The sequence below is a fragment of the Plectropomus leopardus genome, chromosome 7 (assembly GCF_026936395.1).
Source record: "Plectropomus leopardus strain MGB_pleo_1.0 chromosome 7, ASM2693639v1, whole genome shotgun sequence".
Lineage (NCBI taxonomy): Eukaryota > Metazoa > Chordata > Actinopteri > Perciformes > Serranidae > Plectropomus > Plectropomus leopardus.
Window position 1 is genome coordinate 13917177 of NC_142182.1, and position 27937 is coordinate 13945113.

A 27937-nucleotide genomic window follows, 5' to 3' on the forward strand; every position below is an offset into this window, starting at 1 on the left:
CTACATTCTTTATGGAGGCACACCATTCATTTCCTTTCATATTTTGCTGCCTGGGCCCTCACTGATATCATAGGGCCATGGTACCTGGAGTCACTATGCCACTGATCAAAAGAGGAGAGGAGACTGCCTCTGGCTGTCTTCTCACACAAACACACACACACACAAAGGAGAGATGGGGAGAAACTGGCTTATAGCTTTAATTCCAGAAAGCCACTTTTATATTGTCTCTTGAGACATCGCGCATAAGAGAGAAATAGGAGCAATGACAGTGAGACAGTCAATGAGAGAAAAAGAGATGTACGCAAAGGAATTCCACTCGTTAGACTTAAATTTGCTGTTCTGTTGGGACTTGAGAAGATTTACTTTTTGGGTAGATAAGAGGCATTTTCTGCCTTTTGGCTTCTATAATTTCATTTGTTTTAGTTTGGGAGTTTTGGACATTTAGCCACCAAGAAGGAGTCGTTGGAGCCATTGAGTCGTTGAGGCCATCCTCAAATGAATCTATTTTTTTTTTAATCGTTTTTCATAAATTTCTTAGGAATAACAAACAGTTCAAAGTCAGTTATAGATCTCTGATTTTGAAAGTCAGTGGATACAGATCATTTAAGCAACATATTTGAGCAAACATTAAACAGTTCTTCCCAACCAAGGTTGGCTATTCCCCTTTAGTGGCAAAGTATTTTAATGATTATTATTATTATTATTATTATTATTATTATTGTTATTGTTGTTGTTGTTGTTGTTGTTGTTGTTGTTGTTGTTGTTGTTATAATAGTAATTACTGTCAACGTGTAACTCTGATGCATTTATTTAAAGTTATGAAGCTCAACATTTGGGTTTACATTTTTCAGCCTCATTGAAAACATCAATCCTTAACATGTTACATCAACTTTCCAGTTTCTTTTTTATATATATATTTGCCTGCAAGCCAGCACATCACCAAAATAGGTGTGAGTTTTCATGCATTATAAAGTTATAATTATCAACAAGTAACAAACAATACTGATAATATGTTAACATGCAGTTGTGCTAGAGATGTGCTAGCCAGACAAATATAAAGGCACATGTACCCCACATACATATATTCGGCTACAGAAACTTCTTCTTTTTTTCGTAGTTCTTTGTATTAATTTTACCACACATAAGATTGGTGTGTATGATGTTAGCTAGTTAGAGCCAATGTCTGCACAGTTGGTGCATTGTTTGCTTGACTCACTGCTCTCAAAAAGAAAGTTTTTTTTTATGAGAAATTATATCTGGGAGTAAACTCAAGTGACGTTATAAAAGGAATTCTTGTAATTTTTGTAAAGCTAACAGAAGCTCATTAGCTTTGCAGCATTGTGCAACTGTATGTGTAGCTGTGGTGTTACTTAGTAGTTAAATATGGCTGTCATTGTAGCTTAAGTGGCTAGGATCAGTATTCATAAAAACTCTTTGTTCTGACCCTCCTCAATAGCATTCTCCTTGAAGTAAGCCAGTAATTTGTTGTTGTGCATCATCATAATTGTAAATTGAAGACACACATGAAGTAATGCTTGCTCCAAAACAAATGTTAGCATGTCAAATTATTAGCCTTAACATAGCTAAATTGTGGACAGCTGCATATCTGAACTTTAGCTCTGAATGCTAGTGCTCAGTTTCACACGAGCAGTCAAAACCTTAAACCCTGACCCTTAATGTCCCTGATGTTTTTGTTTCTTCTCTGCCAACTACTGGGAAATTTTAATAATTTATATAAATGCAGATAACAGTCAACATTTGTGTAGTTAAACATCCAACAAAAAAACAGAGAAGTATTTTTGGAAGGAGTGTCATCTTTATGTAGGTCTTGTCAGAGATGCAACTGGCTGTTTTCTTTGCCTCCCACAGTGTGCCTTCCCTTGTGTTTTCGTATCCTGTCAATCTGAGCATAAAAAAGAAATAGCAATGAAAATGGGATGCCTCAAAGAAGAGTTGTTTCCGAAGAAAATTAGGGTAAAAACAGTTCAACACTTGTCAGTCGTGGCTAGTTTCTCTCAGCAGTTCAGTCATGGAATGGCTTTTTTCCTATTCACCCAAACTTTCAAAGAAATACCTGACCATTCCTCTACAATAGTAAATACCTTCCAAAGAAGGTTTTTTTAAACATAAAAGTATTCTTGTATCCGGTGCAGTACAAACATCTGGATAGATGCACGACATGAATGAAATAATGACTAGAATGGAGCACATATGGATTGTAATTGGCATGTCTGTGTGAGCGCATCACACTCAGTCACTTTTCACCCGCTTCCTGATTAATACTCTTATGAAAATCTGTCTTTCTATCTGTGTGAGATTTATTTTATTTGCAGGAAAATTATTTAAACAGAAGAAAGGAGAAGAGCAAGGAGACTGCAAAACCCCAGAGCTTTCTTTAAAAATGGAATCATTAAAAAACAACAAAAAGCATTCGTATCATCTGAAGAAAAAGAAGTAGGCATAAATAACTGTGATGCAAGTAAAGTGGAAGCTCTGGTTGACAGTTAATGTATTTGATCTCCTAAATGAAAATAGTCAATAACTTCAGCTGATAACTTTGTTTGGTTCTGGGTTCAGATCAGCCTCTTGATCAGTAAAGCCATAGGAAGAAAAACCATCTGAATTAAGAAAAGGTAAAGCTTTGCGACATGTGGCAGGTTTGCTTAGCAAGAGTGATGGAGGCCTTCTGAGCATATAAATCACACAGTGTAATCACACTAAAATGGTAAAGCCCGCTGGGAAGCGTAGCACTTCTAATTACAATGCGAGGTCCCCCCCCATTCATTGCTCCAATCACTCACGTCTCCGCTGTATCTCAGGAGCTCCCGTCCCCTGCTCTGCTTACTTTATCATGCATGCATGGCCCAGAACACACTCACATGCACACACAGAGGGAAAGTGGGCAGATTCTGTCTCTTAATTTCCTTCTCTATTGTTTTCACTTTTACAGAATCTCTCCAACATGCACTCACATATACTATGTATGGACAACATGCATTTGCACTCTTACATGAAAAATGTATAGGGATGTACAATGTTGGATTTTTTTGAATATCCAATATGCCGATATACAACAACTTATTTGGCCGATAACCCATACCAATATTGATATATGCACTTTTATCCCCTCTAATTTTAGTGATCAAGTCTCTTCTGTAGTGGATTTAACATCATATTATGCATACCCTTATCGTGATTGCCCACCAGCAGAGGGAGACATAAAATACAATGCTTTTCAATTTATGTAATATCTAGTCATTGTGCAAAATTAGAAAAATACATCAACTTGCTGATGATGATTTTCCTGTTCACTGTCAATAAAATATATATATCAGTTTGTGATATTCGCAGAAATCCGTATGTTCATCACTTCCAGTATGTATTTTAAAGCCAATATCTTCCAATGCATATTATGTGCCGATATTGTCATATAAATATATATATATATATATTTCTACACTGTATTCATTCCATCTATCCATCCCTTCATCCATCCAGCTTTATTTTAGATAGAGAGATATGGAGAGAGAGACTGAGACACAGATGTGCTCTTGCAGTCTGCCATCATTGCATGCTTGCTGACACACAAGAGCAATGGGGCAAATCGCTCACTGTGTCTCACTGAGTGAAGGATGTAGCCCACCCTCAATCATGGCGTACATTCACACGAACAGACAAACTCAAGGAAAAGGGGCTGACAGGGAAGCTAAGGCAGGCACTTTGGGACGCAGCTTATCTGTCTGTCTTAGCTACTTGCCCTTCGCTGGGTCAAATAGATGGGTTGAGTGAAGCTGGGAGGTGTCAGGGGAGCATGGCCAGAGGACACAGGACAGAACCCAGAGATGAGGACATGGAGGAAGAGAGCTGCATTTTCTCTAATGAAAAATGTACGCCATGAAGGAGCCACTAAAGGCCCTCTCGCCCTTATCCCATTGTGTTTGTTTGTGTGTGTGTGTGTGTGTGTGTGTGTGTGTGTGTGTGTGTGTCAACATGCACTCATTTAATAATTTAAAATGTTTCAGCGCGATGCATCTGCTGCATCATCTTTTCCTGTGTAAGTATGTATGTGTGTAAGGCCCAGCTGTTGTTATGACTGTACTAAAACCTCTTCATTAATACTCTCTCTCTGTCCGTCTGTCTTCTTTCCTTTTCTTCCTTCTCTCTCTCTCTCTCTCTCTCTCTCTCTCTCTCTCTCTCTCTCCCTCCCTCCCTTGGCCATCACCATTCCACAGGGGTGCATCTCCCATCTCAAATGAATGCAAAGCACACACAAACCAAACTGACAAATACAGAGACATGCATTTAGATGATAAGAGACTATAAGCATGCATAATTCATGCCACATGCACAACCTTCGTCCAGTTTTTTTTTATATGTCATTATTTGTGTGTGTGTGTGTGTGTGTGTGTGTGTGTGTGTGTGTGTGTGTGTGTGTGTGTGTGTGTGTGTGTGTCTGTGTGCGCGCGCACGCACATGTGTTTCATGGATACTGCCTGTACTAGCATGACTCACATCAAAGTATTTGGAAAAGTGAGGAGACAGGTGCGTGTGCGGAGGTGTTTAAGGGAATAAATAAGGGAAATAAGTCGACAAATGTATGCGTGCATGTGTGTGCGCGTGTGCTTCTGTTTGCTTTGTCTTTTGTGATGACTAATGGCAGTTATTTGTTTCCCCTGAAACTTTTCCTGAATACAAATGAGGTAATTCACCTACAAAATAACACTTTAGCACAACCCATCTATCTCGGTTTTGCATGTGAGAGCCTTCAGATTCCACTGGAACCTTTCGGAGCATTATGATGGTTCAAAGAGCAAGTTGGGAAATGGAAGCTGTCTAATTGAATATCCTGTTAAAGTGGCAAGTGTGACTCATGTCTGTATAACGGCCTGTCAAAAATGCAGAAGAGACCAGACAGTTTGGGATGTACTTTGTGAAACAGACATGACAGGTATGAATGTATTTTCAAACAGAAACAGCTTATTTTGATATTGTATTTGACTGCATTGGGGATTGCCACCTAATAAGTTTGATGTACTTCAGGATTTAGAATTCCAACAGAGCTTGTAGCAGCATAGTTGCTGGATTTTTTAGTTGTTCATTTCCTACAGTATAGGCCAGTGAGAGCCAGGGACACAGTGTATAGAGCTTTGACCGGAGCTTTAAGAGCGCTTCTCATATTGATCTGCTGTGTAGATAGATATGAGAGCTGTGGCCAGCGCGGTATGTCTTGTCTGTAATCCTGAGGAGTAAATAGTCAGCGGTAAGCGTCTGTGATGCATCCAAGGCTATAGTGCAGCAGAATAGGGTCATTGCTGTGTTTGTGTTGATGCTTTGAGCCCATAGTGCCTATGAATAATGGATTGTTAATCCATGTGTGTAAAATACATCTCTCTACCACATACCCTTCCTTGTCTTTCCTGCCTCTGTTTTTGTTGTGTGTGTAAAAAGATGTCTGTACTCACACTTCTGTTGAATTCTGTGTGTGAGTGTGTGTGTGTGTGTGTGTGTGTGTGTGTGTGTGTGTGTGTGTGTGTGTGTGTGCGCTCACGTGCCCGCGTGCTGAAGTGCTTTTCTTCAGAGATCAGTGTCAGCATAGTGACTTTATACCTTGAGAAAAAGAATGATTGTCATTTTTATTCTGCTGTCATTTAAAAGCTGATAAGAGAGAATCAGAGAGGCTTTAACAATTTAACAAAGAGCACCACAGGACTCTTTAAATATTCATATTTGATTAACTTTGCCCTAAAATATGAAAAATAGGTAAGATTTAACACAAAGTGGTGGCTTGAGAACCTTTGCAATCCCTATTATACGTATTGGACTGATGCTCTTTTCCAGAGGGACTTTGTGCAAGCTAAAATAGGAGACATTTGTAAGTTTAACATCATTTAAGATTAGAATTAAACGTCCAGTATCTAAGATTTAGGGGGATTTGGTGGTATCTAGCAGTGAGGACTGCAGCAACTAGCTAAAACTTCTGTTTTTAGAATTCTTTCAGTGTTCATTGTTCAGGAAGTTTAAGTCCAATTATCCATAGAGGTCTCTTCCTTTCATAAACAAACAGACCTGGTGATTAAAACTGATAAAAGCACTGAATAAAGCAGTTACACATTGCAAATAAATGTTTCTCCTATGCTTTTCAGCACATGGCAAAGGGACTGCTAGTCCAGTGCCTGCATATATGTGCTGACCTTTTTTCTGATCCAGACATTCAGGAGGTTTTTACCATTAACAGAATCCTCAGTCCTCCTCTTCAAAACAAATGGACCAGGTTGATTTAAAACCAGTAAAAACACTGAATAAAGCAGTTTCACATTACAAATCAGAGTTTCTCCAACACTGTTGCAGACAGGCCACTAGCCCAGCACCTGCTAATTTGTGATCATCTTTTTTCTCTTCTAACTTGAAATCCAGATGTTCAGGAGGTTTTTGCAGGAAGCTGAATTATCTGCAGAGGTCTCATCCACGCCAAAACAAACCTGGTGATTTAAACCAGTAAAAACACTGTGCAAACCTATTTCACATATTTACAAACTTTGTTTTTCCAACACAGCTTGCTGTGGGGGGCTGCTTTGGAGACCAGTGCCAAAATGTCAATGTCCCTATCTGGAGCCAGTGTTTGGTCTGCCAGTTCTCAGATACTGTAGAAACATAGCAGTGAAGATGGTGATCTCTACAGACGAGGACCCGCTCCCTGTGTAGATATAAACAGCTCGTTCTAAGATAACGAAAAAATAACAATTCATACTTTCAGGTGGTTATACTCTGAAGGAAACATGCCTACAATGTTGTATTCCATTTCTGCCAATAAATCCCTAAACATTGGACCTTTTAAATGCATGCAAGGAACAAATGCCATAAAAGATAGCAAATAGTAGAATAGTGTTTGTAGTGTTAAGTGAGTGCAGTTGTGGTGTAACCAGTCCGAGAAGAGATGAGCTTAAGGTGTAGCCTGTAAAGATGTATTTCAGCTCTACCAAAGGAAGATGTGTTGTGACTGCTGAAGAGGAAAGTGGGGGGAAAAACGGGGGAGGTGAAAACAGCGAAACTACTGTAAGCTTTCTGGGCAGGTTGGTAATACGGAGGGGAAAAGCATGAAAAATGAAAGAAAGCTTTGCAAATAATATTTCTGAAAGCTCCAGTGCACAAGACAGCAACATTGGGTTAGTGTCTGATGGTAAACTTCACCAAGCTTCCTGGTATAAGCATATCTTCCACTGGTCCATATTTTGTTATATCCGCTTCAACAAATCCCCCTCCTGATAACCTTGTGCTATCTTATATGTAGCCCACTGTGGAACATTGTGCTGAGTTGCTTAAACTGAGAAACCATACTCATTTTTCCCCCTAGGTCTTGCATTAATTTAGTATCTCTGTGACTGTAAATTCAGGCGGAACATGTCATGTTTATGTCACATCGTAAAATGTGTTGATGTGTTATTATCTACTTCATTATTTATGAATATGGCGTTCCTAAGTGCTGCACTCGTCTCTCCCAGCCCGACTCGTTAATTCTTTTTTTTCCTTGCACATGCTCATTGAATTACCCACCCCAAACTTCTCTAACTGTCCCATATAATATTCACATTGTCATAGATGCCTCTGCGGTTTGTATTTTCTGTTAAGAGAAAGGCTGTGAGGATTTGGTATCAGAAATAAAATAATAAATCCAAACGTGTTAATTACAGCTCACTTTCCCCCTCTGGAAACGGATACTTCTGGTGTGAGTGTGTGTTGTCTGCGCCTGAGTGTCAGTGTGTGTGAAAAAGAAAAAAAGCGACAAGACAAAAAGAAAAAGTGAGAGAAATGTGATTGAGCAAGTGCAGTGATGAAGAGAGTTGGCAGACGGCAGGAGCTGGAATCGCTACATCCAAGCTGCAGATGTTGTGATTTTCTCTTTTTTATCCCCGCCACATGTCAAAGCACATCTGGCGAGTTGCGGCTTTGCTGCAGAGATATTGAAATGACCTTCTAGTTTTGATTATGAGATTCACAAGCAGTATATTATAGCAAGTCATATGTCATGTCTGAGGATATTTTGCTCTCAGCCTGTAAACTATGAAATATCTTGTGTAACGGCAGCAACACACAATGTTTAAATAAAAGATGGATTATAAATACTTGACTTTTTATCAGAAATTAAAATGAAAGTTTTTAGGGTTTGTTTTTTTTTGGGAGGGGGGGGTTTGGACAACAAAACTAAAACTCTACAGGAGAAATACTCAACCAATCAAGTCAGTTGTAAGCAAGGACATTTCTAGGATTTAAGGACATTTAGGGCTTTGCACAGACCCTTTTTCAGGCAGTTCAGTCGATCCTCTCCTGGCACTTTTTTCAATCACAGTGTTAATCAGTTTATTTTCACTGTAGACAGTAATGGCTGGGGGACCACCCAGCACCCTACTGGGTACCAGATCTTGCCTATGGGCCATGAGTGGAGTATCACTGGTCTACGGGCATGAGGCTGTACTTAAAGACAGAGTAGTGCTTTGAGCTAAAAAGCTTAAAACAGAATGCTAACATGCTCACACTAACAAATTGGCAAACTAGTATCTTAATTAGGTTCACTGAGACCTTAAATGTTTGTATATAAAAAGTCATTCAGTAGTTGGCGTGATGTTTCATTCTGGACCAAAGTGGTGACCAGACAGACCGACATTGCCACCAGCATGGCTAAAAATAGCTGTATCACTAGCATGAATTGTAATTTTGTTTTCTGACAGCCATACTCTCATTTCAACAATCTATAGTCTCTGGTGAGCCGTTATTGGGCGCTTTAAACAGATTATACGATCTGAACATTTAACAGCTGGACTGTAATGATCAGCAAATGTCAATGTTGTCAACCGAAATCACCACCTCGGGAAACTGCCAATCAGGCAGCTGCTAATTGGCATGATGGGCATGTTGCATGCTGTAGGCGATGAATGAGCTTTGTTTGCATTTGAGAATAATATTATTTGGCGAGTAAGGCTGATGTGACTTACTGCACAGGAAGTGGACGAGGCAATTAGAGCTCCCTCTCCGCCTGTCTTGTATCTTGTCAGGGAATTATTTACAAAAAAAAAGGTTCTCTGGAAACTCTTTGCATATTCTCTCTCCCATTTACTCTCTCTTTTTTTCACTCACACACTCAAACACACATACACACACTTCACTCTCAGTGTTTTATCCACAAGGCAGATTGTCATACTGGATCTGTAGAAACTTTGCCTTCCACCCTATCATGCATGCAATCCTCACGCACACACAAGTAAAAGCGCTCAGAAGATGTCACACTGTGTATAAACATTCATTATTCATTCCGCAACTACGCATAAACATGAAACACACATGCACACACACACACACACACACACACACACACACACACACACACACACACACACACACACATGGTTTGTGTAATTAGTGGAAAGACAAAAAGAACAAGGCAACTGTCTCTCCGCACAGACAGGAAGATGCTTTCACACACAGATGCCTTCATCCCACTGTCTCACCTACTATGTCCTCTTTACCACACGCGCACACACACACACACATATGCACATCATAGTGTGTTAGCCTTCGAGTGGAATTACAGGTCTGATTTCAGTTCGGCGGAGATGTAGGAGGACGATAGTGGCAGGCTGAACCAAGGGGCAATGAATCAGTGCCTTATCAAACCTCTGGCCTTAGGTATGAACTGTCAACACTAAAACAGCACACACACACACACACACACACACACACACACCATTGACAAACATCTCCCTTCCACAGTTGGCCTCAGCAATGACGTCACAGCACGTGTCAAAGTGCTCAGTGGGGTGGTTGTCAGGGCCCCTCTTCCCTCTTCCAGTCCACAGTTTTGTCCCTCTGCTCAGTTATTCTCCCAGCGAGGGGTTGGAGGAGTGAGAGAAGGTTGACATGTTTAATTCAGCAGCTTCACGATGAGCCCTGTCACCATGTAGATTTATAGTATTGGTTAGAGAGGAATAAGGAGATGAATGGGATTTAACTACCTCGGGATTCTAATGGGAGATTTAGCATGCACTTTACAAAATCACCTTAATCCAGCGTTGTTCTGTGAAGGGAGGGATGTGAACGAGAAATTAATTGCTTTTTCTGACAGAGGGTCCCGTTTGCACATCAGAGTTTCCCTTTTGAACCAGCCAATTGCTCACCCATTTTTATATGATTAAAAATCATTGTTTTTGATTTTTGTGAATGTTGTTCAACATTTGCATGTTTTAGGGAGAAATTATGTCTTGTATTCACAAGAGTTGGGCCGACATAAAGAAATTTCAAGCCAGTTTGGTATTAGGCCAAACACCAGACTGGACCAGTTCAACAAATTTTACTGGGTTTCCCATGTGACTCAGCGGCTGTTCGTGAGTGAAATATAATGACGCTGTGTCCCAAGAGAAAACAAGTGTCTGGCTATGACAAAGCATCATGTAGCATTGGAGCTCTGTGACCACACTGAATAAATTGAATGTGTACTTCTGTTACGTCATGCAAACAAACCACATAGCAGTCAGCTGTGCGCTCAAGATCAAACTGGTGACGTTAACTCTCAAAAAATGGGTGTGTAGCACACTTGTTATCTTCTTATGTGTGTAATGGTAATTTTAAACACAGTAAACACATTTGATATTGTAGTATTTACTAGAAGTGATACAATATAGCCAGCAAGTAGCCTAGCTTGTTATTAGCTTACCAGAAACTTTAAGCTGTATGGTGATCCCTACAGCTAGCTGCCACCTTATCTGGGTTATTTTAATTAAATATAACGGTATTGTTTAGAAAATTCCTCATTTCAACTACATAAGTAAGCTAAACCTGGTCCATTGCCCATTGTACTTTCAAAGTGCCTGACAGAAATGAATAGAAACATGATATCTAACAAAAGTTCACCCTGAAATGGGGCTTGTAGCCTGTTAGGACACCTCTTTTATTTGCTTAAAATACAACATGTCGTCATATTGGCCCAGTTTTAGTTTTCTTAGGACACTTACTCCACTATGTCCTCTCGTCACCCCAAAAAAACACAAATTTTCAAGTAAACAGACACATTGTGGCTTCCCCCTCGCCTCTTCTGAAATTTGATCTCCTTTATGTTGCAGACACTGGCCTTGGCTCCAGTACTCCATTTACAAACATAAGATTATAGAAATTGCATTGTCATGTTGCTCATTACTAATGCTATATAGTTGGATTTAGGGCTGTGACGTGGTAGACTTCTTTTAATTTGCCAGAAAGTCATAATGACAAAAGGTCAGCAAGATTGCATAAAATCAAACCAGTTTAAGCTAATACACCAGACCAGTCAGGCAAAGCCAGATATCAACCCAACTCTAGTATTCAGATCAAGATCCATATCTCAAGGATGGGCATGCCTTTTTATTTAAAAAAAAAACAAAAAACAAAAAAACAATGAAATTGATGATGAAATAGTTGATAGGGGCATGTCACCTTCAGGAGACAGGCTTTTATGTTTTATGACAGATGTTTTACACGATGCATTAGTACACATAAAAAATTATTAGTCAGGCAGCACTGGGGAGCTGTCAAGCCTTATGACTGTATTTCACTGTGTTGCAATGCTGCATCTAACTATGCTGCTTCTGCAGAAACAAAACAACAAATAAGCCAAAACTAGTCTAAGTTTCTGTAGTGCTGCCTCTAAAGTCTCATACATTTGCATTATACCACGAAATTTGCATTTAGAACTTATCTTTAAAGTTGGTTTTGTGGTAGAGATAACTGTTAATCTGTTTTTTGTTTGTTGGTTTGTTTGTTTGTTGCAAGAGGAAGGTTTTTGTGCTGCACCCTTAGGGAAGTCCTTTATTCCACAGAGTGTTTAACATTCTGCAGAGGAAAAGGCGGGGAGGGACGGATGAGGCATACGAAACTTTTATCAGGCGAGATGAGAGTTGTGACAGTCTGGAGCCCAGGTTTTCTGAGCTGTCTGTCTGGGTGTCCTTCACACTGAGGACTTGGATGACAGGGCTTGGATGCAGGGGAGGGGGACTTTTCATGTGACAGAAGGCTTCGCCTAATAGCCAGTCTGTTCTCTAACGCTGTCTGTTTTTCACTGTCTCATAGACGCTTTTTCCCCCCTCTCTTTTTCTCTCCTCCTCCTCTTCTCTGACCATATGTGCCCCTGACATCCCTCCATCTCTGAAAGTGGAGAGCAAGAGTCAGTATCATTTCCCCAAGTGTGGCGTAAACAGGCTTTTAATTTTAAAATCTCTCCAGAGCAATCCAGATTCCGGGACAGCTCGTCCGGGCACCTGGGCAGTCAACTGATTAAGGTGGCGCCGGCGTTCTGCTGTTAGAGAAGGGGGTTGTTTGAAAGCGGCAACAGGGGGCAGCTCTGCCAGCCTGCCAAGTGTGTGGGCGCTGCTGTGGCCAGTCAGTCTTCATAATGGCTGTCTGGCTGTGGGACAGAGCCAGCTCAGTGGTCACATGACTGACTGTGCAGATCAGGCTGGGAAGGACTCCCTTCAGTAACCCTGGATCAATGCTGCCTATGGAGACAACAAAGGGCAGAGAGGAAGGCATTTCAGTTGTGGACAAATGAGGGGAGAGATGGGAAGGGGAAAAACAGTTGAAAAGAAGATACAGGTAATAATGAAAGACAGAGGCAAGGCCAAGAATAAAATTACACCCAGACTAAAGTTACAAAAGAGGAAATAGGGAAAGAAGAATGTAAGTCCTAAGTCCTAAGTAAAGGGGAGAGTGGGGACAGCATAGGTGCTCACTATTCATTACCTATAAGCTGATGTGCTGTGCTTTCCAAAGGACAGATAAAAGTTTATCTCTCCAGTGTGTTTTTCTCTCCCTTTTTCACTCTTGTGGGTTTGAGATTCCAACTTCAAAGGAGTATTAGATACTACAGAAATTTCAATTTAAGCCAAAGACATAGTCTGCATTTAAAGTCTGCATATTAAAAAAAATAGAATAAAAAAATAACATGTGGGAAAAGGAAGTTTCACTCTGCTTGGCAAGTATCAGATATCCCCAGACCTGGGACCTGTATAATGAAGCAAGATCAGCCAGGTTGTGCTGGAGATATGTGGGTTCAAGTGGTCTCAGATAACTGGTCTTGCATACCAGGTTAGCAGAGCTTTAATTCGAGAAGATTTTCTGATCCAGCAATGGTTGTTTACGCATTTAAGATGAGATAACAATCTCATACAACAGGAACAAAACAGACTGAATATTGGAGGAGGTAAGATTACTTTGCATGGGGAAATGGTCATTATAATTGCAGAAAAATAAAAGTAACTGAGAACATAAACAGGATTCATACCGCGACTGGAAAATCAGAGAGTATTCTAAGCCCCTTTCACACATGCAGTCTGTCCCTGGAATATTGAGGAACATTTTCTGCATTTGGGTCATGTGTGAATACGAGAAGAGATCAATAATCAGCGAAATGTGTACTGCCAATTTCCTACCTGAAGACCTAGTTACATTTCAGGGAAAATGCAGATACAACTGTGTTGTGAATAAAAGCAGTAACATTGCAGCGAAGAGCTGTCAAGGGAAGAAAGACTCTTTCAAGTGGAGTGAGTGAACCAATCAGACTCCATTTACGACGCATTTGAATGTGCCACTTGTTTATGGTTGAGCATTTACACCAATGCTTTTACAGGTGTTTTCATAAAATACAAGCAATACATATTTAAATACATTAAAACAACATTTGTACAATATAAAAACAGCTCATTTTCTGTCAGGTCCATGAAAATAATAAGAGAAAGAGGCATCTTCCTCTCCGTACATATACATACAGCCTTCCCCCATCTGCTTCATCTTTTGTTGAGTTTTATGGCGGTTGGCATTTTGAGAAAAAGCTGCATTACTGAAAATTGTGCTTTTTTGTTTCATGAACATGATAATCAAGAACAACAGACTAAAACCACACTAGCATTTTTGTAAGCTGAAATGCCTTACGATCAAGAAAACAAATTTGTTGAACAGAGGCAACATTCAGATCAGTTTTACTTATAAATCCCAATGTGATGAATAACAGTTTGCCTCAAAGGACTTCAGAGAGTGTGACATCCCTCTGTCCTTGGACCCTGACAGCCGATAAGAAACCAAGCCAACAGCTGGCCATTGCTTAAAGTCAGCCGTTGGTGACTGTCCATGGCCCTCGTTGCTGTGGTGTGTCTCGTGCTGATTGCCCTCTTTGACCCTTGTTGGCTTTATTCCACCAATTCAGCACGCTGAATCGGCAGCAGCTGCTATGTAACCAACTAGTGAATGAAATCGCTGATTGGCCGTTCAGCCCAATGCACGAGAAGAGAAACATAAGTGTGGAATATAAACGGTTAAAGTCAAGAGGGAGTAAGATCAAAACAAACTTGTTATATGAGGTAGGATTCTTTTTCTTTTGCCACTGAGCTCTTTAGCAGAAATGTTTCCTGGTGGTTTGTGTTATTGTTTGCTGCCGCACAGTAACATGCTTCCTTCTTTCACCATTGGATTGTGTTGTTAATGTGCTAACTGGCTAACTAACGTCAAGAAGGTCTTCTGGTTTCCCTTTTTGAATGATAAATACAGACAACTGTTGTCTGCTGGTATGGAGGTGTATTTCCTCTCACAAAGGCACAGAACACACATGGCAGATGGCAATCGGTTTGGTTGTTTACGTGCAGCTTTTTGGCTGAGACACGGAGACGTGAGGCGACACAACAGGGGGCTTTTGTCGTTGCTAGTTATCTAATGTTGGTTTGGTGGGCCTTTAAAAGCACTGAAACATAAGGTTAGGCCTTTGATTGGCACCAGAGAAAAGGGCCATTTTGTTATCCATACTAAGGGTTTATCCTCAGATGAACATGAAAGTATTTTGTAAGGCACAGTTTATAGTAGTATTTTCTCAAGATCTGTGGTGGAGACATTGTCATTATCGTAAACCACTCATGAGGGTTTGGGTTATCTTGAGTAGATGTGGAAATCAAAATGTATACTCACAGTAACAATACAATAATAAAATAAAAGTTCTATAATACACAATATATTCCAAGATATTGCCTACATACGATTGAAAAAGTAGAGGAAAATGTACACCTCTGAAATTTAGTAAGTTGTCATATACTTTATTTACTCAGTGTATTAAAGTTCTGTTCCTACAATATTGCACAGGCAGCTGAATTGAGCCACTGTGTGATTAAGTCCATGGTCTCTTCATGTCACTTTATTGTGTACTTTATGTGAGTATGCTATAAGATTAGTGAATCTATTTTTACCAACCTTAAGCTGCCGCTGTGTGACCCGGGTTACTGTGGTGGTGATTGTGAATGAATTGTAGCTGCTTTAACATCAGTGATTGGCATGTGGCCAGAGGTGCAGCATGTGATTCAGAGTTGAATTATGCTTTACTGATTTATTTATTTAGCTTTGGTACTTTCAGTTTTACTGGAAATGGATGGCAGGCACTCAAGAAATAACATTTTTATTTTCTTTTTGGAAATGGTTCCTGTGTTTTGTTTAGGACCATTCCAGTTATTAAAGCATCACTTCAGCTTGTAGCAGTGTTATAGGACTGTGCTCACCCTTTGGCAACCAGTGTTTTGTCCAGGCTTTTAACTCACTGCATCCTATTACATCTGTAGTCCTTAAACGGTGCTCAGTTTGCCATCAGTCATCATGTCCCTCTCGCAGCGAAACACCAAACAGTAACATTTACTTTGTGTCACCAGAGTAGGCAATTGTTATAGACCACAGTGAACCATTTATCCTGTTTCATAAACACCCCTTGGGTTTCTTTATGGGTCTGAGTTTGACTGTGTTTTAGTCGCTGCATATTTTTAAGTATGTCAAATGAACAATGACACAGTATAACCTCCCGAAGATTAAACCTCTTGTTAGGAGACGACTTCCAACATGTCTGTCCTCTCTCCCCTCTCTCTTTGTTATACACTGGAGAATCATTAAGGTGATTCCATTATCTCCTCCTTGCTCTCCTCTAAGGGATCTTCTAAACGTCATACATTGCCATTTAATTTGTGACCAAGAGCATAATGGCTCTGGAAAATTGGATGGCACAGTCCTGTGCCTACACAAAGGTGTGCTGTTCAGAATAATTGTTGATTGTCAGATTGCATCTCTGTAAAGAGGGGCTCTAAAGGAAGTATTATGGTCCACATGCAGTCATATATATCTAAAGCAAGTGAAAACAGAGATGGTTGTTATCATGTTGAGGTCAATTTTAAATGCACATTCACACTAATGAGCAGTTCTATTTTTGAGGGCTTTGTGGACGAGATTGCTGCAGTTCTCCTCAATTAATTCCTCGATTGCCCCCGTGGCCACAGAAATTGTGAAATCTCTAAATGAGCCAATGTAAGATTGAGTCTTTACAGTGGTTTAATGCTCTTATCTGAATGGCTCTGCATTAATTCCTCTGTATGATTAACGGCAGGTACCTGTGTCAAAGTGAGCGGGAAATTAGTTCATGGAGGGATAACGGTACTCATCCAACTCCTCACACCTGCTGCAGCTCAGACGAAACCTGTGTGATTATTCTGATTGGCTGAGCATCAGCACACTATTTTATTCCGCTTCACTGACCTTTCCGCCTCACTGTTCACAGTCTGTATGCATCCTCGGCATAATACATGCATTTTGTAGTGAGTCGACTGCACGCAATCCTTGGTTGGAGTGCTATGCAGCCGCACTTTTAGATGCACATTTCAAACTAATGGCATGCATGAACATGAGTTTGAATGGGGTCTACTTGAGGCAATACATCTGGTGGATGATGAGATGGATTTATCCTCGCCTCTTCCATTTTGCTCTGATGAATAAGCCGCGGTGCACACAAAGGGTCATATTAAACAGCCCCCGGCTTTCTGTCCCCTGTACCATGATGCATTGCCTGTTGTTGTGCCTTGTCTCCTCACTTCCTCCGTGAGCTGATTAAGTCTTTGGAGCAGCATGGAAACACCACAGGGTGTTGCATTGTTTTTCAGGGAGAAGACATTCCCAGTGAACAGTATGAATAGACCAGTGACTCTGAAAGAGGCAGACTGTCACTGTTGGTAGCGATTATTCCGTCGGCTCCAAACGTGCAGCATATGATGGCATGCTCTCTCTTTGGTCAGGCAGTTTGACTCACGCTCTTCCATTGATCTTCAGGCATTAAGATACAGTCAATAATTCATCTAATTTAAATTTGGGTGTAAATTTTTGCATATTTAAAGGGTGTCTTCCCAAACTGATATGTAATTACAAAAAGATTTACTTCATAATTGATAGGATGAAAGAACACTTTTCTTGGCTAAATCAGTCATTTTAGATTTTATAAAAGAGATTTTCTTTTTCTTTCCTTTTTTTTTTTTTTTAAATCTATGCAGTATGCTGTGGTCAGTGTGGATATAGGCAGTTATATTTCTAGAGGAAAACACTCTAATCAGTCCAAAAAAATCACCATGTAAACAAAACCAATACTGCCTGCGACTGTGGCTCAACAGGGATATCTGCACAGATGTGGACTGTAAAGATATTTTACGGATTTATCATTAAAATGCCCAGGGAGGTTTGACACTCGTGCAGATTATACTCCCATCTCACAGAGGAAGAACAGTGTTGTGCTGTTTTCTTTTTCTCAAGGCAAATTGCTAACATCATGAATCCTCACTGTGCGTGTCAGTGAGTATGTGCCTGTGTGCGTTACTGCATCAGAGAAAATAAGACAAGGCTACAATTTTTGCCTAAGGAGGAAGGTTTCTGAACAGCCTTCCAGTTGATGGTTTTTGTTGCTGTGTAAACTTTTTAAACCTAAATTTGAGAACATCAAATGAAAAGTCATATTGTGTTAAGTTTTTGGTTTTACAGCAAACTTAATCTAAATACAGTATCAGTTTTTCGAGACGGTGTCCTCTGGGTTGGGTTTCACATTTGTGCCAAATGTCAGTACCTGAGAGTGCATCTGGGTGAGAGTGGCAGGTTAAGACAAGAGGCGGAAGTGCTGCACAGGATCCTGAAACCTCGAAGCCAGCCACAAAACTTTGAGGCCAGCAGCAGAGACCCAAAGAGCTGAAAGGTTCATCTAAAGACCAAGCAGGAACATACAGGACTGAAAAATGAAGTCGACTTGGCAGTGCCAAAAACTGTAGTTTCTTGTATTGTCATTTGAGGCTGGCTGCGAAAGTGAGTCAGTGGTCCAGACAGACATACACACAATCAAGCAGACAGACACAGCTAGAGGATTAGCTCTAGGTGTGATTAGAAGAGCAGAAGGAGCAGAATTTTTGCTATTATAAAAAATATTTCTTTGTTATTACAGATAAAATTAAGTATTTAAAAAAGGAACGTTGGTACCAGTACCGAATAGCAGGTACCAGTACCTAATGGTGCTTTTATTTTAATACTTTCGGTGCAAATGTGAACACGACCCACTCCTAGGTTTCTCCATAGCCTCCCACCACATTACCTATTTGTGATACTGTCGTGCAATCTAATTTATAGGCATATTTATGCATCTCAGTGTATTCCTTTGCTTCAGTTAATCATCCAGTGTATTAGCGATTTACAGTATAACTGTGAAACCTTCATAAAACCCAAGCAGTGAACCATCCTTCCTACCATCCCCCTCCAACACCTGCAGAGTCAGTACCACCTGTGCCCACGTAGCAGCCTCTCGCCCCAGAATCTTAATAGCGTCTTCGCTTCTCAACAACTGCTGTCACAAGCACTGATGTCTTCTCTTTCTCCCATGACACGACAGAAACTCTGTTACCAGAGGAACATTGTGTGTTTTACAGAATATATTTTTTCAAATATGAATAAAACAGGACTGCACGTAAGATTAATTATTAAAGACAAAGAAATGGAAAAACAAGTCATCACTAACAATTTAATAAACAAGCATTTAACAAAAGCGTGTTATAGAATTGACCTGAAACATTTTACTCACTTTTCTTTCTTGATTTCTTTAGGTGTGATATTCTGAAGCCTCAAAGCATTGAGAGATCATGGTTACTTTAAGTCGGCAGTCTACTACAGGCCTCATCTAAAGATCACAGTCTGTGCAACTCATATGTAGTCAAGAGGTCTGTGTAGCATGGGGCAGAGCCAGTTCTTCTTTTTTTTGTTTCTTTTTAGCAATGAAAACCTGAGCAGCACTTTCATGCATTTTGAATGGGCTGCAGTGACACTGGATAACTTTTTTACCAGCTGAGAATAAAAAAGCTACAGCAGCCTAAACAAGACAAGATGCCAGTATGAATGACTCTTAGTTGTGTTTTGTTAGCCAAGGACACCTTTAATCTTTGTAATAGTGCATAATTTAGATAAACATGAATTATGAGGTAAGGAGCCATCAGCTCTGTTTAGAAAAGTCTTGCAGTCTAAAGCTACAATTAGAGTGTTCCAAAGTATTGGCACTTAGCTGTGAAATGTTTTTAAACACATTTTTAAGGTATAAACATAATATTTTAGTAATGTGTTGTGTATCTCTTTGTGTCTATGCATGTAGCAGCCAAAAGTCAACATGTTTTTCAATCAAATTCGCATTACATTCTCCATTCTGACCCAGCTTCACCCCATGTGGAAGTCAAAGACATGGGGTTCGGCACACGCTCCTTACAACACTTTTGCATTCCGACATTTTACATCTCCTCCTCTTGTTTGCTTAAAAAGCCAGTAGTCTGTCTTGTCGCTTCTGAATGGATCAGTTGGGGTTTTTAGCCATGAAAATTAAAAGTTAACTTACCACTTTAAAATATTTCAGGAATTTTGCTAGTCAGCTTTGGGAGCCCTTATATCATGATCTTATTGGTGTCAAATGCCATTGAAAAAAGTAGAAGTAGAAGAAAGTACAAACCGGATTTTCTGATCATGTGAAGTACGGCAGGAAGCATCTTTGTGCAGTAATCTTCAGGAGTGCCCAGTAGCTCACCCGGTAGACTACCCCATGTAAAGAGGACACAGACACACACACACACACACACACACTTAAACTGTCTTATCTGTTATAAAGGCAAAAGCCAAAAATGATCTTAAAAAAAAGGCAGTAGTCCTCAACACTTGAAATCCTGTGTTGAAGATGAGAGTAAAAAAATAGTTCTTGACGAGAAACAGACCCAGCAAATATTGTGCTTGGAGGGATTACAATGACATTTTTTTTGTATCAGTTGCTAAATTAGCAAATGATTATTATTTGAGGCTGAGTTTCAACGATGTGCATAATTGTTAACCCCAACTGAACTTTCTGAAATAGGCAATTTGTTTTTATAAACGTAATAAAATGTAAAAGGCTTCTCATGCTTAGAATAAACTTTATATTGAGACTCAGCAATCATTAAACACTGAGTTTCTCTTATTTTCTACCACAGTCTACTCTTTTCTTGGGCTTTTGGTGCAAATTTGTCCAAAAAAGAAAGAAAAATGATTTTTAATTGGACACATTTTTTTAATACAGTGTAACTTACACAAAAGCAGGAGCTGGTGACAGTACTGTATTGTCTCCTTTGTGAAAGAGCTCCACCTAATTTGAGAAATTGCAAGTTCTTGAACTTCAAGCTGCATATCAAAAGGACTGTTGACGATTTTGTTCTCAGCAGCAGGTGTTCTTTGTATTAGAGCACGAGAGAAAAGCACCTTATCTGATCATGGCCCAGGTAACCTGTGACAGTGGAACTTTAATAGAAGCTCCTGAAAAATGTATTAGCCATGGCTCCTGCGCTCAGCTCCCCCTTTCTTGCGTCTGAGCCTCAGCAACAAGCTCTGATCAAGATGCTGTCACTTCCTGCCAACACTGTGACTCTCCTCCCTTTTGTTCTCTGATCTCCACCTTCCTGAAGCTCTGATAAATTGTCTTTTCCTTTCTTAACTCTTCCTCCACCTCTCAGTGTCTCTTCTTTGCCCCCCCCTTGGTTTTCCCCTCACATTTCTACTCATTAGGATACATCCATATCTCAAATTCTAGCTGGCAGGATCATCGCGGTGCAAAGTGTTGGGAAGATCACAGGGGTGCTTTTAATGAAAGGTGTGTGCAAAGGCTATTTCTAAATTACACACCCTCAGACAGGGCTTTCAGATGAAAGGAAAAAGCATAAATCCATAGAGAGAAGGAGGGGAAGGGGATTTGGCAGGCGAGAGAGAAAGGGATGTAAACCTTTCCAGGACAAAGGCCAATTAGATCCAGTGGAGCAATAGCGCAGAAAAGGTAAAGTACTCATAATAGCGCAAAAACTGTCTCATCTTCTTTTTTAACGTTAGATTGCTATCAATGAATCAATACCTGTTTTTTTATGTTCACTTTCCTTCCTCACATCATTATTACTCTACACTTTTTTCCCCTTTTCACTCCTTTGTTTGATCTATTTTTCCAGTCATCTCTTGTCTCAAAGCTGTTTGTAGTGTTAAATCATCCCGCAGAAGCGACAAGATTTACTTCATTAAGTAGTGGCAGAGTGCACTGCTTCACTGGAGAGTAAGGGTAAGAGTCTGTCCTCGTGGGCTCTATCAATAACCATTAAGGATCCTCTCTCATTAGACCAAACCTCATAGACCTCCAGGGCTTGAGAAATGTGCCCTGCCGTCTTATGTGATGGAATGCGCTTAGATGGCATCACCTCTGTTTGAAAATGCAAATTGCAATAGTTACTTTCCACTGAGGATGATTGCCACCAGCGCTATGTACACAGCTTTATTCTCACTCTTTGCTTTCTCTTTGCTTAATCAAGAAGAACCCCACTCTCCTATCAGCAACTCCTAGTTTGCTCTTCAGCTCCTCCCTGTTCCCCTCTCTCCATCACCTCTACACACACCTCAAACCCATTCAGCATATCCAAGCTACTGCAGTATGATTATTCATATGGCAATGAGGCTGGATCAAGCTGGCAAGGCTGCCACGGCGTGATGGGAGTGTTTCCGGATGATGACTTAGGAGTCCTGCAGCTTCCCTGCCAAGAGTAGGGAATTCAAACTTAATCAGGGCAAGGACCCCTCCCTCCTCTATCTCCCAGAGAGCTCCACGGGGTTGAGGCCAAAACAGGAATAGAATGAGAGAGACAAAAGTCGAAGTCCAGGCAACATCCCTCCCTCTGTTTTCCTCGTAGGGAGCCAGAGGTTTTCTCCCATGAGTGATGGGTTCATTTTAGGGCTATTGGAGAAACTTTTCTGTTTCACTCAGAGAGGGGACTTTAGTAAGATTAGCTTTGTTCTAGTCTATCAGTCCTATCTAGAATCTTATCTCACTCTCTCTCACCAAACGCACACACACACAAACACAGTGTTCCACATTTCCACACACCAAGGCTGTTGTCCATCTATCACCCAGGAGGCACAGCCAGTGATCCACTTGAAGCCCAGACAGTGAGCTCTGTAGCAGGCCCCCCGGCCCTCAGCTCGCCCCTGTCCACAGGACATGGTCACACCAAGGGGAGGAGGCAGTGATCGGCCCTGATCAATAATACATCGACTGCATTAAAGCTTATGAATAAGTCATGGGCGGAGAGAACCAAGTCGTCAGGGCACACACACACACCAAAGTGATCTTTTACTTAGGCCAGGGAAGATGAACAGACAGAAAAAGAGAACAAAGCAAGGGCTTTAACTTGTAGGGAATTTATCACCCACCCACTGACATTTTGTTGCATGTTGAAGCTCCACTCTGTCTCTGCTCTCTACCACCCACCCCAGTCACCACCATTCTCTCTCTCTCTCTCCTTCTCAAGTAATGGCCTTTTTCCTGCGGGTGGAATAAATAAGTTATTACATCCCTGTGTCCTAAGGCTTAGCAAGGACCGTTTGAATATAAATAGTTCATTTGCCTCCATAGTGGAGGCCTTGCTTTGTGCCATATAAATATATTTGTAATTACTTTTTTTTTTTTTGTAATACGAACAGCAGGAGGTGACTGTTTTGGTTGACTGGAGATGCAAGATGAAATTGCCTCACACAAATAAATCTGCCAACGTTTTACCCCAAACACTGTGTCAGACAGGAGGGAGCTATGTGAGAGCACGCGGCTTAGCTCAATGCAGACTTTTGTGTGTTGTGCTGACAATAAAAGAGTGAAGAGCCTGTGTGATCCTGTAGACAATTTGAATACTGAGTAAAAACTGGTGTACAAGTGGTAAGTTTGCCAAGAATTTGAATGGGAACAGCACTTTTGAATAATTAATGTCTCGGATGTATACTTAAGAGAGATGGTATAACTATACAGCAACTGTATTCTGTGTGTGTGTGTGTGTGTGTGTGTGTTTATATACTCTGTCCAACATCATCATTTCTTTTGGCAGTGAGTAAGTTGGCACTCGATGCCAAGGTATGTGCGTGTGTGTTTGTGTGTGTCTGCATGCAAATTGTTGCTGCTTAGTTACCCTAGACGTGCATAACTTAACCAAAGGTAGTTTTTGGAGTCTGTCCATTATGTTTTGAAAGGCCAACAGTTCATCAAAATGTTTTACGCCTCTGCTCATAGGTGCACACGCATGTGCTCACATGCATTCATGCACGCACACATTTGTTGCTCTTCTTTGATGCTCTGTTAGGAGTTTGTGTTGTGATGATGTGCTCCTCGAGGAGGCGCAGGAAAGAGGAATGGAAGCAGCTCTTTGTTTCTGCCAACAGAAGTGTGTCAGACAGGAATACTCAGGGAGCAGCGCTCAGAAAGATATCGCAGCCTATTAACCGTTGTGTAGATTTTTTCTCAAAGATTGTGCCGCATACAGCATGGGGCAGGAAAAACGGAGGCGGAACAGTACAGTGTTGAAGAGAGGGAGAGGAGCAGAGATGGAGGGAAATGTGTCCTTGACAGAGTGATAGGAGATAGAGACAACAGAATATGTGGAATGTATTAATTAACTGCTTGCTTGTATAAAGGATACTCTACAGAAAATCCTTTCTTTAATTCAGATCTTGCATTATAGATAGTAAGTATAATGTTTGCTCAGCCAAAACTGCTCTGGTGAAGGCTAAATATCCAGTGTGTAGGTCTGATTGCTCAACATAGTTGCCAAAAGCAAGTGACCGGCACTTCAGGGAAAATCGGCACGCTTCACTGTCATTCCACATCCAGTGTGAACCCGATGTTAGTGAAATGAAACAATACTGACTCGTTCATACATGAGTAATAGAATGCATTTGACAAAACATTTTGTCACATTTCTGTGGTGACCGTCACCAGTGGCTAACCACTTTCAGCTATTATTTAATTTGAATACACTTAGCTCATAACAGTGTTTTAACTGCTCCATATTGCAGCCTGACAGGCAATCCTTAATCCTTTATTATTTGTTCAATGCCACTTATTTATTATAAGATTTTAGACCTTTGCTTTTACTCTTTTATATTTCTGTGCATGTGCAAAAATATCACAAATTATGGCGACCAGGGATTCTTTATCTACCCCTCGTTCAGGACACAGCACATTTAACTAAAACTGAAAAAGGTCTGACATGCAATCACATTGAGTATACTGTACAATTGACCATTTTGTAGCTGTCTCACATTGCTGCTGCTACAGTAACTTCTGTGTGTTTGCATGATTTTGTAAAAGAAATTCTCACCCATAAAGGCTTTCTATATCAATTACTCACCTTGTGTTGCGTTGAATTTGTGAAGAAGAACTGAGGAAATTCCTGTTGAATTGGAGTAAAGGGTTTCTGCATTTAACAACAGCAAAACTATATCAAAACATCCGTTTACAAACTCACACACAACTCCTGCAATATAATCCAAGTCTCATTTATCCAGTCATATGCTCAGTACTTCCCAAACAGATGCATTTTCACTAAAACCTTCTTATTTAAAACACTTCTGCATACAAATAGCAAGCCTTTGCGTGTGCATGCGTTTGAACTATGTTAGAGTATTTCATTGAGCTCAAACACATGCCATGCTACTCGTACATGTAAGAGAATGTTAATGTGGAAGTGTTTTAGATAGTAGCATTTTAGCAAGAAAGCATGTGTTTGGGAAGTACTGAGCATAGGACTGGATAAATGAGACTTGGATTATACTGCATGGTGTTTGGATTCTTAGTTCACCATAAAGGCACGCGAGGAAAACTAAGTTTTCTTCCCCAAGTCAACGGGTTGAGTAATTGATATACAAATTATCATTTTGTGGGTGAAGTATTCCTTTTATGCTCGCTGTGCTCGTTCTGGGGAATGATTCATTCGTTTAGCTTACTGGGTTGTGTAACCATTTGTGTAAGAGATTAATATTGCTTGGTATACAAATTACCTGTTGCTTTACTGGTTGTCATGAACCACTTCTCCCTTCAAATGTAATAGCTACAGAGCAAAGCGTCTGCACTGTGGTTACATACTGATGGAGCTGCTCAGCTACTATGAACAAACCGATGACCCTATGGGTTCATGCAGGTTATCAGTATTTGTGCATTCAAATACAGCTTCAATTTTGAACTGCTATCTGACCTTGAACTTGTCAGGTAAAAGTGCTCAGTCAGTCAAGCTGCCATAGCATTTCACTTCTACTCAAGTGTGTACCCTATAAAGCTGTACCTCAGTGTGACATAAGAGATGTGAGGGGAATAATCTTTGTTGATCCTCACAGCGATAGACGGTAAATTCACAAATATAAATGCAAACCAGCTGTCCAAGGTCATAGGAAGTGATTCTTTTAAGAAGAAAAATTTGAGCGGTGAAATTAGATGGCATAGCTCTAAAGTGAATCTCATTGAATTAAACAGCATCCCCATACAGTAAGTGTGTGTTTAGAAAGACATGCTGACATATAGTCTTTGAAAATGGATGTGCCGCAGAAATATACGGGGGAAAACCATCATAAGAAGGATGGAGGAGTGGAATGAGAGAAGTTACAGAAGAGAGTTGCGTCTCAGGGAGGAGCAGTGCTCCATCACCCTCACGACATTGTCCAATTAGAGCATATGATTAGTGTAGACTGTCTCCAGTGAAATTGAATCTATCAGCCCGGCTCGGATTGCTACAGGTCCCTGCAATTTAGCTATCACTTTGTCTCTGTCACAGGCAGAGCTGCTAATATAAAACCGACAGAATGGATGATTTCTACTTAAGGCGTAGCTTGATTGAAGCTGATTACATTTCACAAAGGTTTATTATATTTCCATAATATGTGTGCATGGTAGCAGGGTGTGTGTGTGTGTCAGTAGGGTGTGTGTTTGCGAGGCTGCATGAAGGTGTTGTGAAAGAGAGAGTTGGATGAGTTACAGTCAGCTAATATGTCTCTACTCTGTTTTTGCTTTCTCTTTTTCCAGGCTACCAGAGCCGAGGGCAAACCCCATGAACCCGCGAGACTTTGACGACAATGACTCTGGACCATCCATGGACCACGCCCCCTGATACCAGCAGACCAGACTCCTACTACATCCACCTGTCCTTCAATGTCTACTTCAGCCAGCTGTCAGCCCTGTTGAGCTGTCAGGCTGGCCCCCTCTTTCTCTCTCTCTCTCTCTGTCAGCCGTCTCCCTTTTTTACTCCCCCTCCCTCCCTCCACCTCCCCGGTGCCTGCTGGCAGTGAACTGACCTTGAAGAGGGCTGCTGTGACAAATATGGATGGCCACGTCTTTTCTGCTCTCAAACTTTTTTAATTCCTCACTAGCTACTAACTTTCTTTAATTGAAGCACGCAAGTTATGTGCAATCAATTACCATCAGGCTCAATTTCCACAGCCAGTCAGATCCTTGGCTTACTGGTGAGCCTGGCTGACTCAGAGAGGAGCCTGGGTAGGCAGCCGAGCAGAGCATCTGTTAAGCCCAACAGATGTCAGAATTGGGAAATTTCTGTGGCATGGTCACACTTCATTTATGCACCATATCATTTTGTTTCTGTCGTTTTTTGAAAAACATTCTGGACACTCCCAGACATAGAAAAGGGAACATTTGTCAGATGCCACAATGCCTTACGTCACCAAGAGAATATATATTGCGTAGGTGTTTTGGGTGTTATATTTTGATTGTAAAAGAAAGTGTCTGTTTTATAATGTTGTCTCTTGTATTTTCCATCATCCTGTTGCCTTTACCCCTCCTTTCCCTGCAGCCTCTGCCCTACATGCTGAGTCTTTATGCCTGTGGATTTGCGCACACTTCCTTGTGTGCTTGTCAGATCCACTATCAGAAGCGGGGGACATTTTGACACCTATTGATTGGCGAATGTTGCTGAGTCTTTGTTAGGGTGAAAATCGAACCGTAATTTGACTGTGCAAAATAGCACTCCCGCAGTATCAGCTATCTATGCGCCGTAATGTAAAGGCTCATTACTCCTGGCCAATCTGCAGCATATGACGGATTGCAATCTAGACGAGCGTACGCACTTTCTACCTTGACCCGCTCAGCCGTGGCTTTCATTCATGATGTACCGCCGCGAGTCTGTCTGTGTCAGCAGTTTGTTTTTAATGTGATTGATTCTGTTGCCTTAAATCCAAAATTGAAAGCGGTGTCACCCGTAATATGTGGAACATGTTTGACAACAACATGACTTCACTGTACTATAGCACAAGAAGCACTAAGAGCAGTATACCCACCCAAGGGAGTTGTCAGAGTGTCAACAGCCTATTGAAATAACTCCAACAGCTCAGTCTTTATTCTCATGTAACATCAGACATAAGTCTGACTGTCTGATGTCTGCTCTTGTTTTTATTTGTCTATTTTTGTCTTAAATCTATTAATAAACAGCCGGTTTCTTAGATTGGATGTTGAAGATCACATTCATATTTTCACTTTAGGAAGAATTCCTTCATTATTTGTCTCTTGAAAAACACCACAAACACCTGAACACCATCAGTCATCCAAGACACTAATATCAAAAAAACCTTGCAGGCGTGCGACGATGGATGGAGACAGGAGGAGAGATGAAGTGCTGTAAAGAGGGGATTCAGGAAGGGGAGGATTTCTTGTCTTACTTCATCAAAATGCAAAGCAGCAACTCATCCAGATAGGGCTGGGAATTGTAGGTTTGGAAACAAAGGGAGTTGATGGAGCAGG

The 27937-nt window shown here is 40.7% G+C and overlaps 1 protein-coding gene across 2 annotated transcripts in view; it reads left to right on the forward strand.

The window, feature by feature from the left end:
* trim44 (TRIM family member 44) overlaps window positions 1–27641 on the forward strand; it is a 55907-nt gene extending 28266 nt beyond the window's left edge. For both annotated transcript variants that reach the window (XM_088079987.1, XM_042496694.2), the window contains exon 6: window positions 26213–27641. In XM_088079987.1, the coding sequence (XP_087936113.1) occupies window positions 26213–26297 (85 nt within the window). In that variant the 3' untranslated portion in view covers window positions 26298–27641. The remainder of the gene's footprint in view (window positions 1–26212) is intronic.
* The last annotated feature ends 296 nt before the right edge of the window (window positions 27642–27937 follow it).